The sequence below is a fragment of the Phyllostomus discolor genome, chromosome 3 (assembly GCF_004126475.2).
Source record: "Phyllostomus discolor isolate MPI-MPIP mPhyDis1 chromosome 3, mPhyDis1.pri.v3, whole genome shotgun sequence".
Taxonomy (NCBI): domain Eukaryota; kingdom Metazoa; phylum Chordata; class Mammalia; order Chiroptera; family Phyllostomidae; genus Phyllostomus; species Phyllostomus discolor.
This window is the reverse complement of record NC_040905.2, coordinates 184158632-184176796: the sequence shown is the minus strand read 5'-3', so window position 1 is coordinate 184176796 and position 18165 is coordinate 184158632. Positions and strand designations below refer to the sequence as shown.

The window sequence follows — 18165 nt, the reverse complement described above, 5'->3', positions numbered from 1 at the left end:
CTGCGACACTTTGGTTCGCAGCCCGCGCTCAATCCACTGAGCTATGCCAGCCAGGGAAAGCCCTTCTTAGTCCGCCCCTGCTGTGGTTCCTGCCTAGGCATGCAAGGCCCCCTTTACCTCCTAGCAGCATCAGCCTGCTTACCGTCCCCCAGGCAGGCTGTGCTCGCTCTTTCTCTATTGTCTCACGCAGACACCTCTTCCTGGAAGGCCTCTTCTTCCCCTCCTCCCTCTTCTCTCATGACTCAACTCAGGTGTCCCCTCTACCAGGAAGTCTGCCCTGATCCCAGTAAGCCTCATCAGATACTCCACCCTACTTCCGGTAACCTGAGCTGAGCCATTGCCCTTCCCCAGTATGTTATCAGCCCTTGTTCATACAGGCTTTCCACTGGCCCATGAGCTTCGTGACCTGCTCTGACGCATGTTTTCACCTTTATGGCCTTGCACGGAGTCTGGTCTATGGCAGAGGTTCAAGAAATGTGTCTTAGTGAAGGAATGGAGAATGACTCCCTGGCTGGAATGGTTAGGTGGCTGGCGGGAATTGTCAGGCGTGGAATGAATCTTACAGGTGGAGCAGGTTTGGACAGAAGTGAGTCTGGAGAGGGAAGTGTATGTGAAGACAACGGCCTGGCCTTTAGACACCCGGTGAGGTGCACATGCAAGGCCAAGGTCCAATAGTCGGTAATTGCGTGACCAGGTCTGGAGCTCCAGAGAGAAGCCTGGGCGGGGCCATCGGCTGGTAGAAGCATTAATTGTGTCGGCTCAGACAAGGCTGACCTCAGAAAGAAGTCTCGGGCTGACTGGGGGCCCAGCTCGACCTCTGCTGGGAAGTGGAACGTGCTGATCTGGGCCAGGTCTGTGTGCCTGTGAGGAGTGGAGCGCAGACAGACTCCTCCGGGCTGAGAGGTGCCAGAGCGAGGCCGCTGAGGCTGCCCGTGACTCCTGGTTCTGGGTGAACTGCTCTCCCTGGATTTGTGTATCAGATGAATTAGGTTCAAGTCACCATCAACCCAGGCAGGGTGAGAGCTGCGTCCACATGCCATAGGCCCAAGGCCAGTCAGGAACAAGCCGTGACAAGAGCCCTCGGCTCCATGACCACCCAGGGTCCGGCAGGGCCGGTTGAGCACACAGGGCCTTGCCGGCCCACCAGGGGCTGGCTGGTCGTGGCTCTTTGTAGGAATCCACTGCCTGAACCCAACCAGGAACCAAAGGCGATGCTGGAGGACATGCCCCAGAATTCCATCAAACAGCGATGTGACAGGGAACTCCGAGGTCCTGACAACTGTTTCATTAAGGATTCTCTTAGGGGTTGCTTGGACATAATGTCAATGGAGGGAGGAAAAGTAGGCCACTAAGGGAAGGAAGTTGAAGGCCCCAGGCTCCCTTCACAGGAAACCCCCTGCTGACCGATGCACAGGTTTGCTCCCTGTTGCCGAGTTACCCACTCGGCTCACCGTGGCCTCGTTTAGCTGCCAGCCACCCAGAACCTGCACAGGGGAGCAGCCACTTTGTCCTCACGCTGTGTGCCAGTGGGTGTGCCTTCTCCAGGGTTTTGGAACAGAAGGAGAATGAAAAGGACAGTGATTTAAGTGGCTACTTTTTCCTGCCTCAAGTTCTGAAGAAGCAGAGAAAGTCTGTTTGCAGGAGGGGAGAAGAATGAAGCAGAAATGGGGAGATGAGCGGACACGAGAGAAGAGAGTCTTGATCGCTCTTCAGTCCCTGGTTCTCGTGCCACCTGCTTCTCAGCTCTCAGGCACCGTGAGCCCACCCCCTTGGATCCCAGTGACACATTTCTCCAAGTTTTGACCCAGCTAACACAACTCCAGGGCACTGAGAGGTCTGATTAACACTAGGAGTGCGCCACAGTGAGCTCAGCACCTGTGGGTCATTTGCATAATCTCTTTGGGCATAGTTCCCTCATCTATCAACTCAGGATAATAAGATGCTTCCCAGGATCAAAGGAACTAAATCAAATAATTTGGTGCAAGTGAAAGTGCTAACAATAGTACCACCCCCATGTAAGAGAGTACCACTCTTAACTGATGCCTTTCCCATTTTCTCCCTCCTTAAGAGACAAAAGGAACCCCCTAAAGTTTTGAAGAGATTACTCTGGAATCATTCACACATTGGTGAGGGGTGGTTGCAACCCAGAATTGAATGAAAAATCCATTATTTTGCCCCCCTGGAAGAGGACTAGAACATTCAGTGTCTCCTAAAACTGAAGACTCGGTATCCTTCTCTGGACGAGAGATAGGCTCTTGGGTTTGCAGATGCAGGCGTTTTGGCTAATGAACGTTTTTCGTTGCCTCCCAGGTATCCATCCCATCCGTCCTTCTTCCTGGAAGTCCCTAGCCCCCTCTTCCCCATGGGCTGCATGTTTGGAGGAGGGGGCCGACCTCAGTCCTAGTCCCGGGGTGGCCCCTGTGTGTGTGGGCGGGGGGGTGGAGAGTAGGGGAGAAAAACCAGGGAGCACATTCCGTTCCTCTGGGCACAGCTGGGACTTGGAGGGGGGCTCTGTGACCTCAGCAGCAGTGCATGTCAAGGTGAACCTCCAAATTCTGACTCATAATGTTGCCTCAGAAATGCTCTCTCTCCCTGGGTGTAAACGTGTGTGTGTCCCTACAGGCGCGAGGGAAGTTAGCCTCGGGATGAAGCTGTCCACAAGAAGGCGAAAGACCGCTGGAAAGAAGTGTCCCCTGACGCGAGGGCTGCACGGAGCAACCCCAGAGTCCGCCCTCCTGTGCCTTCTGGCGACGGGAGCCGGCACAGCCCCTGTTCGATCTGTAACAGGCAGAACAGAGACCTGCCGATATCACCACACACACATCTGGGTCCGAGATTTCAGAAATAGGGCCATTTGTTTGAACGGCGCCAGGGTTTACACAGAAGCAGCGCTGGTATTTCAGGTGGAAGACGATATATTCAATCTTTCTCCAAACACTGCAGTTCTCCACCTCCGTGAGGTCTGTGGGGTTTTTTGTTTGTTTTGGTGTTTGTTTTTTTAATCCCAAGGCAACTCCCCCAGTTTTCTGGCATTAGCTGTTGCCCAGTCACGGCCTGAGCCCCTGAGGCACCTCAGCACACCCGGACACCCCCCCCACCGGCAGGCTCACCCCCGCCCCAGACTTCCCGGCCTCCCGAGTTCTCGGGTCTGGTCAGTGGCTCCAGCATCAGCAAAACCACCCAAGCTGACAAGTCAGGCGAGTCTCCCGATGGCCCCGCTATCCCTCGCCTCCTTCCCTTTCAGTCACCAAGTCACAGTTTTACCTCCCAAAGGTTCTCTGCCCTGCCCCCTTTTCTCTTCAATTTTCTTCATTACCCTGTTTGAGGCTCTCTTCCTTCCTCTCCTAATTACTAATCTATTGAATCATACTCACTGCTTCTTCTGGTAGGCTTTTCTTTTTTTATAGAAAATTGAGGTCTTGCTGGATACCCGGCATATTAGATAAAGGGAGGGGTCCAAACTGTTCCACTTATCATTACATAGACTTTGTAAAAGTGGTTTTTATTAATAGTAATAACCCATCATATGGGCTAAATTCATTTAAACATTGCTGTACTGTTGACCTCTATCTTAGAGTGCTCCACCTGGGCTGTGAGAATCCTTGACAATCCTCCAGCTACTCGTCCCTTTGAATCCACCCTCTTGACATGTCAGTTCTTTGCTGGAGCCCCATTCCTGGCTCCCCATCGCCCAGAGAGAAGCACGATCCCCAGGAGCCTTTTGGATTTCCCTGCCTTTCAAGCCTTATTTCTTGCTATTCTCAATTTTGCATTTTGCATCCTAGAAACGGAAACTACTCGTGATTCCCCGGCACACACTCCATGCTGCTTCAGGCTCCAAGGTTTTTCCTCATGCATCCCCTCTCCCTGGACCACTTCTCCCCCCCCGCCTTCTTTATTTTTTTTAATTTATTGATTGAATATTTTTTGGAGAGAGGGGAAAATAGAGAGACATTGATTTCTTATGCTTATTTATTCATTTATTGTTGCTTCTTGTATGTGCTCTGACTAGGGATCGAACCCTAAACCTTGGCGTATTGGCAGGATGCTCCATCCGACTGAGCTACCCAACCAGGGCTTTCCCCACCCTTCTCTGCCTGGGAAACTTCTACTTCTGTACTGAGGCTTAGCCCAGGGCTCATCTCTCCCAGGCAGCCCTCCACTCCCACATCTAACATAGTACTGTCTACATAATAATGCTACCACCTCTGATTATGTCATTTTCCCCATCACTGACTGTAAGTTGGATTTTTTAAGGTCAAGGATAGTAACTTAGTCATCTTTGAGTCTTCAGCACCCAGCATAAAGTATATATTTAATAAAAATCTTTAAACCGAACTGAGCATAGCAGCTTAAAATGACAAACAATAACGATGTCACACAGTCTCTGTGGGTCAGGAATCCAGGAGTGAATTCATTGGGCAGTTCTGGCTCACGGTCTCCTAGGAGATCATGATCAAGCTGTCAGCTGAGGCTGCCGTCTTGCAGACTTAATTGGACTGAAGGATCTGCTTCCAAGCTCGTTCAGGTGGCTGTCGGCAGCCCCCGGCGCCTCGCCTACGGGCCTCTCCCTAGGGCTGCTTAACAGGGCAGCTTGCTTTTCCCAAAGCAAATGATCAAGGAAGAATGCACTGAAGTCTTTTATGACCTAGGAACCTTATAACTTAATTTCGGAGGTGGCATGCCATTCCTTTTGCCATATTCTACTGGTCTCGGAGACCATTCCTGGCACCGTGAGTGTGGGGAGGGACTACTCCGGGGTGTGGCTGCGAGGAGGCGGGGTCATCGAGGTGGCAGTGGAGGAAATGTGCCACAGCAGGATGTTTCACGGGGTCCCTGGGGACCTGGGGGAACGACCCAGCACCTCCTCCCCAGGGCCTGACACCCAAGTCCTGAACGGCTCACGTGCTTGACATCTCCCAGTTAATCATGCTCCCCCCTCACCTGAGGCTACGTGGGAGAAATCTTCAGGGCACAGCCAGAGGGCTTACACGTGCCCCTGGACACCGGGCAGAGGGGGCGGTGTCTGACGCCTACCCGAGAAGGGCAGAGGCTGGGGGCGTGGCCAGGCCCCTGCTGACGTTCAGAGCAGGAGCTGCCTGCACGGGAAGTCGGGAGGGACAGAAACCAGAATGTTGACTGTGACTCTCTCTGCAGAAGGGAGCGGGATTGGGGGTTGAAAGCAGTGGAAAGGAACTTCCTGATATTTTAATCCAAATATTTCTATATTGCCCAAAATAAGTGTGTTCATATGTTACCAACAAAAAAAGGAAAACGAATAAAAAGTGCATGCAACGAACACAAAAGGACAAATGGTTTGCCCTAGGGCACAGGTGGCAAACACAAGGCCAGCCTCCACCCTGTTCTATCCAGCCCAGCACCTTGTTTCTGCCCGGCGGCAGTGCCAAGCTCCTTGCCCCTAGTGAAGGAGGAGTTACATTATACAGTCCTAAAGTTACATTCGGCTTTGAAGGCAACCACGAGGCTGATGTGGCCCCTGGGGAAAATGAGTTTTTGACACCCCTGCTCTAGGGGGTAGTACTAGGAAAACATTATTTTCACAGGTTTTATATTTTTGTTATGTTTGAATTTGTATAAGTATGGTTTATTTTTGAAAGCAAAAACTATCCAAAGACAGCAATGAATGAATGAATGAATGAATGCTACCAACAGAACAAGGTTTACATCTCTTCCACTGAAACACAGACCTGACTGGCTGGCAAGGGCTTCAGCTTGCAAGGTCGTCCCTCTGGGGCAGGACAGCCGCCAGCCCGGCACTCTTCTCTGGCTGCCCATGCCCAGGAGAGGTCTCCAGCCAGGACTCGTGTGTAGGGCCTCAACTGGGGGGACACTGGCACCTTGAGAGTCCTGTCTGTCCCGGGCTAGGCGCCCACTACCTCCTCAGACCCCACTGGTCCCTCAGTTCTCCTGGTCTGAGCCCAGCTTCCAGATCCCCACCTGCCCGCCTCCTTGTACTCAAGCTCCCTAGGCTTTCCCCCCGACCCCCAGTCCACTGATCTTCTGCGGTTGGTTCACTCTCCAGTGGGGAAACTCAGGCACACCGGGACAAGGGCGTTACCCAAGGTCAAGCCGAGGGTTGGAGGCAGAGCCAGGTTTTCTAGTAGCTCAGTTCTCTCCATGAGTGGTTTCAGGCGAGAGGGAGCTTTCTCTTCCGTCCCCCTCCCCCAGTCGGCTACGCTCCTACTGGCACTTCAGCAAGTAAATGAGGGGCAGGGTTGTTGTGTTTGCTTTGGGTTCTGGTCTGTTTGCGTCTCTAACGGCACTGGATTCCTAGGAGAACGAGGTGAGCACTGTTCCCTTACCCCGGCCCTGTGTCAGCCTCAGCTTCACCGGACGAGAAACTGGAGGCCCTGTTCCGGCCATGATCTTCCCACGCGGCCCACGTTAGGTGGGGCGACCAGGAGGCCATTCCTGGTGCAGTAAGTCTGGTGAGGGAGCCCTGCAGCGACAGCCTGGCCGCCCCCGGGGTCAGAGCCGGGGCCAGCCTCGCCAGTTCCAGGGCAGCTGGCTGCCAGGGCAGCCGCTCCACTCGGGCCCACGCCCCTTCCTCTTGGCTCCGGCCCACACCCTTCCACCCCCACGGCCGACTTACAGCAGTGAGGCGGCTCCCGAGTCAACATGTCCTTGACACATGGCTAGTCTTCTTAATGAAACAGGGAAACTGCAAAGTTCAAGTGGGTGTTTACAATGAGCTTTTGATCGCATACTCAGTGATCAAAAAGCAGCCGAGTCATCAAGCAAAGGCTGTAAAGTTCACCTTGAGCTTCCGGAGAGAAAGCTGTTTGGGGTCCAGCAGTTTTTCCACAGGCAGGGCAGCTCCCTGGCTGGGGTTCGGGGTTAGGAGTGGGCTGGGAGTTTTCAGGGGAGGCTTGCAGAGTCTGTGAGGAACCAGCTGATGCTGCGGAGTGAGAGAGACCTACGGAAGGGGCTGCGAGTCTTGGTCTTGGAGCCTCTGCTGGTTCAGCTCTAACTTACGTGCTTAGGTGTGTTTGTGCAGTGTGTTGCGGGGGGGGGGGGGGGGGGGCGGGGGGGGGTGTCACCTGCGACCTTCCTCTACGCTTTGTCTCCAGGGCCCTCCTCTCACCCATCTGCCCCCATCCTGTTCTAAGTTGGCCCAGGGCAGCGGACAGGAGCAACAAAGGGCTTTGTGTCTTCTGAAAAGGATGTTGACCCGGAACCCCACGTGTCTTGTGTGTTTAGGACTTCGCTTTGCTGGCCGCTGTTCTGGGTCCCTAACCTTTCTATGGGCAATAAACTCACTCCTCTGGCAAAACAGTGAAGCCCGTGGACGCCTCCCAGAACGACGTTTCCAATGCCTCAGATACGCACACAGGACCATGAGGGAACCAGTCATACTGAAATACAGTTATCACGTTTATATTAACACGTTTATGACATGGAAAATACATGCTATTTTAATAACACATTAATGACCAGATCTAGCAGTAGGTCTAATACGAGCTGTGATTTTGAAGAACAGGGAGTGCAAGTGAAATTTCAAGGTCTTTGCGACAACCGTAACGAGGTAGAAAAGCATCTGTGTCCGTCGTTGAGACAAAGTCAAAGGTTTTCCAGTCCACGAAGATCTGTGGCCTATGTTCTTAACGGAAGGAAAATCTGAACGGTAGTCAGAGATTAGTGAAAACAGGGTGTAATTTTTTCTTTAATCTTTTCTGTACTAAGTTTGTGGGCCCTCTCTGTTCTGTCTGTGGACTTCCCTCGACTGTGACCCCCAAGTCCAGGCTTCCGTCCGGTGGGCCAGCTGGGGCCTGCAGCCCGATGCCCACCTTCATCTCACCTCCCGCTCCCCCTCCAGCCGTTTGGCGGGTTGCAGGGCCGCTCCCTCGGTGCTGAGGGTTGACGTTTTCAGGTTAAGACTGATTTAGCAAAAGCCAGGGGTATCGTGTGGCTCCCCCAGTGAACCCGCTGGGCAGGAAGCTGCGCCGGGCTGCAGACCCGGGCCCGTCAGCACCCACTAGGCCCAGGCTTCTCCCGGTACTGGTGTGTATTTCCTCCAGGGCAGCCGTGACTGTCCCTGCCCTCCCTCTGGCCCTAGGAAGGGTTTGTCGGAACAAAGCGCAGCCGGTTGGGCCTGGGATAGGGGAACTTTCCCAAGCTGCAGGCGCGCAGCGGGCCGGGCGGGCTCACCGGGCCTTGCCTATCTGTTCTTCAAGAGCTCTGGCCTGGTGCACCCCAACACGGGGAGCTTCTGAAGGTCATTGGCAAACATTTAGGAATGCCTTCCCCAACACAGGCACGACTAAAGTTGGAGAAAAGGATCCAACCAGAAACCCCTCCCTGCTGAGGCCAGACACATGCTTCTGTTCGTGGTCTCCGTGTTCACTGACAATCAATCAGAAGGCCCCTCGGACCAGATGCTGGGAATAAAGGTCATGCGGCCTCCTGTGCACAGAGCTCGGAGGCGGAACAAAAGCTCACCCACAGAAGGCAGTGTCCGCTTCTGCTTTCTCAGCGATGGGTTTACAAACCTGTCCATCAGACAGACCTCGTTCTGGATGGCTCATCTGGCCCCGCCCCACACCCGGGCCACCCTGCTGTGGGCCTCGGAGGGAATCAACAGGCCTCAGATGTTTTAGTGCTGAGACCAATGTCATGAAGCTTACCCCTGTTTTCTTCTAGGAGTTTCATGGTTTCAGGTCACATTTGTAATCCATCCGGAGTTGGTGTAAGACAGTGGTATAGACAGTATAAGATAGTGGTTCAGTTTCATTCTTCCGCGTGTGCTGCCCAGTTTTCCTAGCACCACGTGTTGAAGAGACTGTTTTTTCCTCATTGTATTCTTGACTTTGTCAACAATTAATTGACCAAATATATATGGGTTTATTTCTGAGCACTATATTTTGTTCCATTTGTTTATATATGTGTTTTTATATTAATGTCATGCTGTTCTATTTTAAACTTTATTTTTAGAGCGAGGGGAAGAGAGGGAGAAAGAGAGGGGGAGAAGCATCCATGTGACAGAGAAACACCAATCAGTTGCCTCTCACACTCCCCCAACCAGGGACCAAACTCATAATCCAGACATGTGCCCTGACCAGGAACTGAACTGGTGTCCTTTCCCTTTGTGGAAACTGAGCCACACTGGTCAGGACAATATCGTGCTGTTTTGATTATTACAGCTTTGTAATATAGTTTGAAATCACAAAGTATAATGTCCCCAGCATTGTTCCTCCTCCAGATTACCTTGGCTATTTGGTTTTTTTATTGTTCCATAAAAATTTTAGGATTTTGTATTTATTTCTGTGATAAATGTCATTGAAATTTTGATAGGGATTTGATTGAATATAAAATCCCCGGCCTAGGCACATAGGGAAGACAATCAATCAATGCTTCTCTCTCACATTGATGTTTCTCTCTTTCCCTTCCTCTCTCTCAAAAAAAAAAAAAAAAAAAACAATGAAAAAAATGTCCTCGGGAAAGGGTTTATAATAAATTCGGGGTGCTGGGTGTACAGTGAAAACTCTTTGCTCCTCAGAGGCAGTGAAATCACCTCCTTTTAAAAATGAACATATGTGCCCTGGCTGGTGTGGCTCAGGGGATTGAGCACTGGCCTACAAACCAAAGGGTCACCAGTTCGATTCCCAATCAGGGCACATGCCTGGCTTGCAGGCCAGGTCCCCAGTAGTGGGTATGTGACAGGCAACCACACATTGATGTTTCTCTCCTTCTCTTTCTCCCCACTTCCCCTCTCTCTAAAAATAAAATAAATAGTCCTCTCTGATGTGGCTCAGCGGATTGAGTGCAGGCCTGAGAACAAAAGGGTTGCTGGTTTGATTCCCAGTCTGGGCACATGCCTGGGTTGCAGGCCAGGCCCCTACCAGAGGGCACACGAGAAACAACCACACATTGAAGTTTCTCTTCCTCTCTCTCCTTCCCTTCCCCTCTTTTGAAAAATGAATAAATGAAATCTTTAAAAGTTTTTTAAAAGAATAAAATGAATAAAATCTTTAAAATGATGATATAGAAAACCAGGTGTGGAAGTGAATTCTTCAACATCACATAACTTGCTAGGTGTAATGTTCCTTCTTCCCAATCTGGGGGCTTTCATTCAGAAAAAAAATTAACTATATGTGTGGATTTTGAAAGGTAAGACAAACTGACTATCAGGTTATTACTCTGACTTACACCCAGAAAACAAATATGCACAAGATGGTTTATGTCGCAGAGACTCCGGTGCTACGGCAGGTGTCCGGACTGTCCAAACATTGCACTGCAGATCGAACAGATGCCTGAGACTGCGACACAGAAGGTCAAAAAGTTAAGTGGTTTTTTAAAAAGTCATACATACAATGAGCAAAAAATTTGATTTTTGATTAGGATTTGTTTAACCTTCCATCCAGTCTTTAACGTATCCATTCATTTAGCTCATGTTCCCTAAACATCCCTTAAGGAGCTTACTTCAGTGAAGGGGACAGAAATGTAAAAAGTAAAGTCAGTGTAAGACACAGTGAACTGACTGAAGGAGGCACCAGTAAAGAATTACGATGGCATCCAAAAGGAATCCGAATAACTAACTTCTACGGGCACTTGCTATGTCGCAGGCATCTTTTTTTGTCTTCCTATTTTTTTAAAGACTTATTTATTTTTAGAGGGGAAGGGAGCGGGAAAGAGAAGAAGAGAAACATCAATGTGTGGTTGCCTCTCGCAGGGGACCTGGCTTGCAACCCAGGCATGTGCCCTGACTGGGAATCAAACCAGCGACCTCTTGCTCCACAGGCTGGCGCTCAATCCACAGAGCCACACCAGACAGGGTGCAGGCATCTTCTAAGTGTTTTACACGTATTAACTCATTTAATATTCACAAAACAAAACCCTATGAGATGAGCAGTAGCATTTTCTCAAAATTTGTACCAGCAAACTCAGCCACAGAATGGTTTTGCAACTTGCCAAAGATCATGGAACTAATCAGTGGACTCAGGCAGCCTAACTCCACAATCTGCCTCTGCCCTCCTCTCACCAGAGCTGTGTGGGGCACAAGCAAGCATCAAGGTAACTTCCAACCAGAGGGATCTGGAAGGCTTCATGGAGGAGACGGTGTTTGAGTTAAGCCTTGAAGGGGAAGGAAAAGAGCATTCCAGATCGGGAGAGTAGGTACAGAGACACAAACATCAGTGTTGTACTGGGGGGTTAGCATCAGGCGAGGCAGGGAGAGGGGACCGTGCGGGGGGGAGGGGGGCTCCCTGATGAGTTGCCCTCACATCATTCTGAAGGCACTGGCCAGTTAAAGAATTTTTCTGAGCATGGATAGACTCTATTCTAATACCTCCTATCTATCCCTTCAATCAATTTTTATTTAACATCTGATCAAACACCTGTTTAAACACCTAATTCGACACCGGTTGAGTATGCATTTGAGGCCTGCGACTGGGCTGTGGTGAGGGGAATCGTTTCTGCTGTCCAAGAACAACTTAATTGAAGACAAGAAATAACACCTGTTAAAACTGTACAGGTTAAAACAATATGATACCAAAAGTGTCCCAAGGCAGCATGTGACGAATGTTTGATGGCGCTTTATGGAAGTTTGCACATCGTGTTCCCGATCTCTGCAGCGTGAGTTAGGGCTTGCAGGGACAGCGCAGGAGGGCGGTCTGCTGCAGCAGCTTGTGGAGGGAACCCTGAAAGCACAGGGCTGCGCGTGCAGCTAGCCCTCGGGCTACCAAACACAGGACCACAACGGACCCTGTTGGGGCTGCCTGCCCTGCGCCCTCCCCCTAACCCCCAGCAAGGTCCAGGGAGCGGGGAGTTCCTGTGACCAGGGCCTGGGGTAAAAGGCACTGGCTGTGACAGGGGCCTGGCCGTCCAGATCTGGGCTGTGCCAGGTTGACTTTACGGTCCCACAATTCAGAATGAGGAAATCTCAAGGCCACCCTCCTAGACCACATCCTACAGGTAGAGGTGTCTTTGGGGAAAACTGTCCAAGGTATGGAAATGCATGGCAGAGATGATTAGGTTTCCTTTCAGCTTAACCGTTGCCTGTCGGAATCTCTGATCTTCTGGTTCTCTAGGCTTGTGCAATTGGACTGATTTCTTACCGACTGAGCTCTTTTCCATCTCTGTAGGAGTTGAAGTAAACCTGCAAATAATTGGTGGATGCAAAAATTCTTGTCCATAGCAATGCGAATGAATTTTGTGTAGTAAGGAGACCATTGGTTTCTCTTTTGTAGAAAAGATAAACCCAAACATCACATTTGATTGCGTGTGGGTATTAGCCAGTGTTGCATGTATTAGCAAAACCATTTTCTCTTTCTTCATTGCCTCTCTGCTCTTTGCATCCTCCTGTGACCCAGCCTCAACGTCTTACTGGTGCCCTCACGATGAATGGGCACTGATAAATGCCCATTCGTTCATCTTTGACATATGCTATTGTATATTCGTGTGAAAGTCCTAGTTTTACATTTTTGAAAAATCATACATTGACACCGTTAATGCCTACAGGTTTTCCAGCAACTGGGTTAATCGGAAGAAAGGAAACGTCACAATTTCCATCAGTGGACCAAAAGCAGTTTCCAGAAATTCTAACTGTGGTCCTTTCTGGCAACACTTTGAGAATTCTAAATGGAACTTGAAGTGGATGCTTTGTGAGAGTTTAGAAAGGAAGAGGAGAAAACATTTACTATATATGTTGTCAATTACTGTGCTAGGTGATTTTGTGTATTATCTCAATTCTCAGAGGATCTCTGAAGTAGGTGTATTGTCCTAATTTTGCAGGTGGAGAGAGGAAATGCTTGCATAAGTACGGCAATACCCATCTGCAGATCAAGTCATTAAGTGGAAAATTACAGTAATGATTCATGAACTCCAGCGGTTACAAGGCCACGCCGTAAACACGGGTGTACAACTCAGTAAAGGCGCTGGTGAGACAGTGACCAGCAGGATGAAAGCCATCGACAGGACAAGCCGGTGCCAGTGCCCGGGAAGGTGCCCTTAACGACACGGGTGCCAAGCGACGCCTTCTTCAGGCATCCTGTGTGCGTGGACCGCAGCGAACAGCTGCCCTGCTGCCCAGCCACCCTCCTGAGCAGGAGAAAGGGAATGGGGCTCCACCTCTTCAGTGCCTGCCTTCCTACATCAGGACGTAAACCCCATGACTCTCACGGGAACGGTGCCCCGCGGCCGGGAGGCAGCCCCGCAGGGGGCTGATGGAAACCGAGTGTCCCCTCGGAAGCAGGAAGAGCACATCACTCCGTGGCATCTGTGGCATCTGCTCTCCCAAGCACAAGCTCTAAAGTCATGCCAACCATTAAAAGCTGGGTTGTATTCTCCTCTATTCTTCCACTATATTTCATTAAAAAATAAGTTTAGTGTTCAGAAAAAGAAAAGGAAATCTGGAGGGGAAAGGTTTAAATCGCTCTGTTTGACTTGGACCTGCTAGCAGCAGAGACATGAAGGCAAAGGAAAGGTGATGCCCTGGGGGTCTGCTGTGCCCCCCGAGCCCCCACCCCGGGCTCCCAGGCTCCGGCCTCCCTGGTCGATGCCCGCTTTGTCTTCGACTCAACCAATACCCTTCTCCTGGACACCATGTCCTGGAACACGCAGGACAGCTCATGGGCGCCCTGCACACATAGGGACCTGCTGGCTTAGGCGCGACAGTCTGTCTCTTCAGGCCTTGTTTCCTCCTGGGGTGGGCGCTCCCGTGCTGACTTCAGTGCTCACCCCACCCTGCTGCCCACAGCTCCTCCTTCTCCTCCCAGAGTGTGCATGCTTTACTCTGTAGTCTCACAAACATGTTCCCCGTCATACACACACACTCACACTCACACACTCAGCCCAGACCCCTGTGCTAGGGCTCTGCCCCTCATTAACACATATCTGTGGGTAATAAAGCAGAGCCTGGGCGGGGTGGTCCTGCTTAGTTCTGCCTGATGCTGACACACTCACTCCGTCTCTCACAGCAGCAGCTGCACCTGGGCAGATGGGCATCCACCTGCTCTGTTCCCTCATTGTACGCTGGCAGGGCTGCCCACGGCCGCTGGGCTTCATGTTCCAGCAGCACTTGGGGGCAGCTCTTGGGGACCTAGGAAGGAAAGAGGGGCCCCTGCTTTCTGAATAAGAGTTTTCTGCCGGCTGCAGTCAGAACCCGCTGACATTTCAAACAGGTTTGCCATTGCCTGGTAAGAAGGCCCCTCTGTAGGGCCCCCCGGCTCTCCCCAGAGAGCGCCAGCAAGCAGCAGGGGTGTGCTGAGGGGGCCTCGAGTAGCGAGTAGCGGCAGGGGCAGCCTCTGTCCGTGGGCTGTCCCTGGAGCACTTCTTAGGCTTTTATTTCCCCTCATCATTGCCTGAGGAGCTGTGGGTCACTCTTCAGGGTAAATGGTGTGACCTCACTGCCGTCTGCCCCGAGGTCTCCGGATAACAATAACGCTTTGACTGACATCTCTCTGCAGGCGGGTCCCTGTCTGCACGTTGCCCTGACCGCTGGCTGGTTTGCATCCCGTCAGCAGAAAGCAAGGCCGCTGGGCTGCTGCGTCTCCTTCTTTACGAATCTCCTTGTTCTTCTGAACCGCCTGACTCCCAGGGATCACGCTTCCTTTCTGAAACCCTGAGCTGTTCCCACTGACCTTCCCAGAGGCCTTGTCATAAGGCTGGCAACATTTTCTATTTTTAGTTTTGGGTCCTGGGAGGGAATGAGAATGGGGTGAAATGCCACGGCCTTTCTCTCTTGCGAAGGCAGGGGGTGCGCCGGGTTGAAGGGCGGAGGTGGCGCAGAGGAGTTGCCTCGAGAGAGGACAGATGTAGGGAGAGAGCAAGGAGGCCAGGAAACAGCCCTCTGGGTGCCATCATTCTGGGGGAGGAGAAGATAAGGCAGGAAAAGCCTTGAAAGGAGCACAGGAGGCCATCTGGTGTGGGAGCCAAGGGAGGCTCTGCCAGCCACAGGCTGCGAGGTGTGTGGGGGTCATGAGAAGGGCTCCTGACTTTGACAATAGCATTTTAGGGGAGGGTGGAGCCTGAAGACAGACTGGACAAATTAAGGACGCCCTGGCTGGCATGGCTCAGGGGGTTGAGCCTTGGCCTGCAAATCGAATGGTCACAGGTTCCATTCCCAGTCAGGGCCCATGCCTGGGTTTCAGGTCAGGTCCTCAGCTGGGGGCCTGCATGCAAGAGGCAATGGATGGACATTTCTCTTTGCATATCAATGTTTCTCCCTCTCTTTCTCCCTCCCTTCTCTTCTCTCTAAAAAATAAATTAAAATCTTAAAAATAATAAAAAATAATTAAAAGACACATTAAGGCATGAGTGGGTGGCTGCCAGGTGAATGCCCTAAGCATAACTCATTCCTCCAATATCTGGTGATGATGGGAAGGAAGAGGTGGCATCAGCATGCAAAGACCACACGGCAGAGAGGACTGGAGAGGGTCCGCTCAGTCTGTTTTTGCCGCGGAGGAACACGCTGGCACACAGACAGGGTGGCCCTTACAGGAAGGAAGAGATTGAAAATGCAAGAGGCAGAGGCGGTTGTCGACAAAGCCAAGTCCCAGTGGGGGAGGAGCCCTGGAAAGTCATTCTGAGGGTAGTGCCGCATGGGGCAAAGTGGGATAACGTCTGGGGAAGTTGGCTTTTACAGCTCCTGGCTTAGCCAAAAGGCGGCATCTAACCTCCCCCCAAATCTGATCCTTGGCGTCTTGCCCTCTGGAGCCCAAAGCAATGCTCTGAGGTGGACGAGAGAAAGGACAGAGGGTGAGCGTGGCTGGGCTGGCCTGCCCCGTTGCTGTGGGCCCTGAGCCAACTTTACTCACAGAGCTGCCTGGAAAGATGAAGTGAGGGGGAAGAAAACACACACACACACGCACACGCACACACACGCACTCAAGGGCCAAGCCCACAGAGCAGGCTTGAGTCAGTTTCCCTTTGAGTCAACTCTAAGGAAGAATTAGATGGAAAACAAGAAAAGATCCTCAGGTCCTAATGTACGGGGTTGACCAAAAAGTCCATTTATTTTTTTCTGTAAAATAAAAGAGACATTTTTCATTTTCACCAAAAACTTTATTGATTTGGATATTTTGAGTATGTTGGTGATCTCCCACATTGTATAACATTGATTGTTCTCGATTCATGTCTCGATTTGATCGCTATCAACTCAGCTGGCCTATCTGACCAGGGAGCATCGCCAGCGAGACTCTCCAGCACGAAAGTTCTCAGACCACTTTTGACATGTTCGATCAGTCGCAGCACCTTCTCTTGTGAGCGAGCGGGTCAGTGAGTTAGCCCATGCAGAGACCCTTTAAGAGGAGTGCCTGGAACTCCAGAAGCCCTCTGTCTCACTCAGCCACCGTACCCACTGGTTTTCACAGCCAGAAGTTAGGGGACTTCTCCGGGTGCGAGAGCCCTGGACTGGGGCTCCCCCTGTGGGGCCGGGACTCCCTGATCCTCCTGTGGGACCGCTGCACCCCGGAGGCAGCCCTCCTGAGTTTTAACTGTCTCCGGCGGGCGTGGGGTCAGCCTGTTCTTTGTCTCCACCCCCCCCACCAGTCTCGACATGGCTGCTTCTGCACGTCCTCAGGTACAGGACTTCTGTTCAGCTAGACTTCTGGCAGCTGTCAGTAATGGTTGTTCTGTAGTTTAGTTGCAGTTTTGATGTGGTCATGAGAGGAGGTTTACCTGTGCCGCCATCTTGACCAGAAGCCCTCTGCATCAGTTTTTAACATCGGCGGCGAGCCCTGGCTGCCTAGCTCAGTTGGTGAGAGTGTCGCCCCCATATGCCAAGGTTGTGGGTTTGATCTCCAATCAGGGCACATACTAGAATTAACCAATGAATACATAAATAAGTGGAACAACAAATCGATGTTTCTCTCTCTCAAAGCAATAAATCAACAATTAAAATAAAAACTAAGAGGAGCAGTATAAAGTGTTCTCTTCTTTGCAATAGACTACTTTTTATTTTAATAAGCTTCCCTTCAATAGAATTTAAAGTTGTATGGCAGACAAGGCTAGGCTGGTGATGTGTTCAGATGAACACATACCAATGAGATAAAAATGGCAGATCACCAGCCTGTATCCCTTTCCACCAATCTGGTTGTGGGGCGTCCCTGAGCACCAAGGTGCAGAGTACACCCTTTATAAAATGTAGCAAGTTTTCTATTCAAATGTAGCTGAGATAAAATGCAATAATATTCTTTTTCCCCCTTCAATCTCATGAAACTAAGGGTTTTCAATATGTTGAGGTCTATGGCTATGAAGGAAACTTGAATCCTCCATTTAAATTTCTTATTTTTACTTTTTTGGCTCAAAGCAGTATATCAATAAATGTTTTTTGTTTGTTTGTTTGTTTGTTTTTAAATTTTATTTATTTTTATTTTTAGAGAGGGAAGGGAGAGAGAGAGAGAGAGAGAGAGATGGAGAGAAACATCAATGTGCGGTTGCTGGGGGCCGTGGCCTGCCACCCAGGCATGTGCCCTGACTGGGAATCGAACCTGCGGCACTTTGGGTCGCAGCCCGCGCTCAATCCACTGAGCTACGCCAGCCAGGGCTCAATAAATGTTTTGAATGTACCATGTGTGAAAGCAATGTGAAAAGACTATTGAGATTTTGATTGTAGATTTTTTTTCTACCTTCAGGAAACTCAGAAGAAAATAATTTTTGGAGTAGAAAATAAACTCATCAGAATGGATAAACTCATCAGGTAGAATAAACTCATCAGGTAGCATGGTATTCCAAAAACAGGGAAGTAACCCTCAGACACTAACTTCCTCCTAGAGGTGCGGCTGGATATTCTGTCCAGAATTCATGTGCCTGTTAATGACTGCTCAGTTGCAGCCAAACCAGAAGAACAAACAGCTGCCCTGCTCCTTGATTCAAACAACTCTGGGTACAGAGCTCCGGCGGAGATGGAAATCAACATGTCTTTTTACTGGGGGCCATGCTCTGAAGGACCTCATGTAAGTAACTTAGCAGTTTGGGAGAGTTTTATCATTGAAATTGCAATCAGAAAGAAAGGGGGAAATTGCAAGGAAGAAGAGGAGAGCTTTGGTTTTAAACGCATCCATCATTCCTTTCTAATGTCACATTGTACCTGCTAACGCATGTTAGTCGTTTTATGGTTCCTATTTGTTTCTCAAAACTGCAGAAACTCATGGTCTCTTCGCATTTCTAAACTGAAAGCTCAAAATGAACTCCCCTTTAGAGCCCTCA

The 18165-nt window shown here is 50.5% G+C and overlaps 1 protein-coding gene across 1 annotated transcript in view; it reads left to right on the top strand.

Annotated features, from left to right (window-relative positions):
* The first annotated feature begins 17739 nt into the window (after positions 1–17739).
* Positions 17740–18165, top strand: part of GNE (glucosamine (UDP-N-acetyl)-2-epimerase/N-acetylmannosamine kinase) — a 49920-nt gene continuing 49494 nt past the window's right edge. The window contains exon 1 of the mRNA XM_036021921.1: positions 17740–17912. Within this exon, the coding sequence (XP_035877814.1) occupies positions 17862–17912 (51 nt within the window). The 5' untranslated portion in view covers positions 17740–17861. The remainder of the gene's footprint in view (positions 17913–18165) is intronic.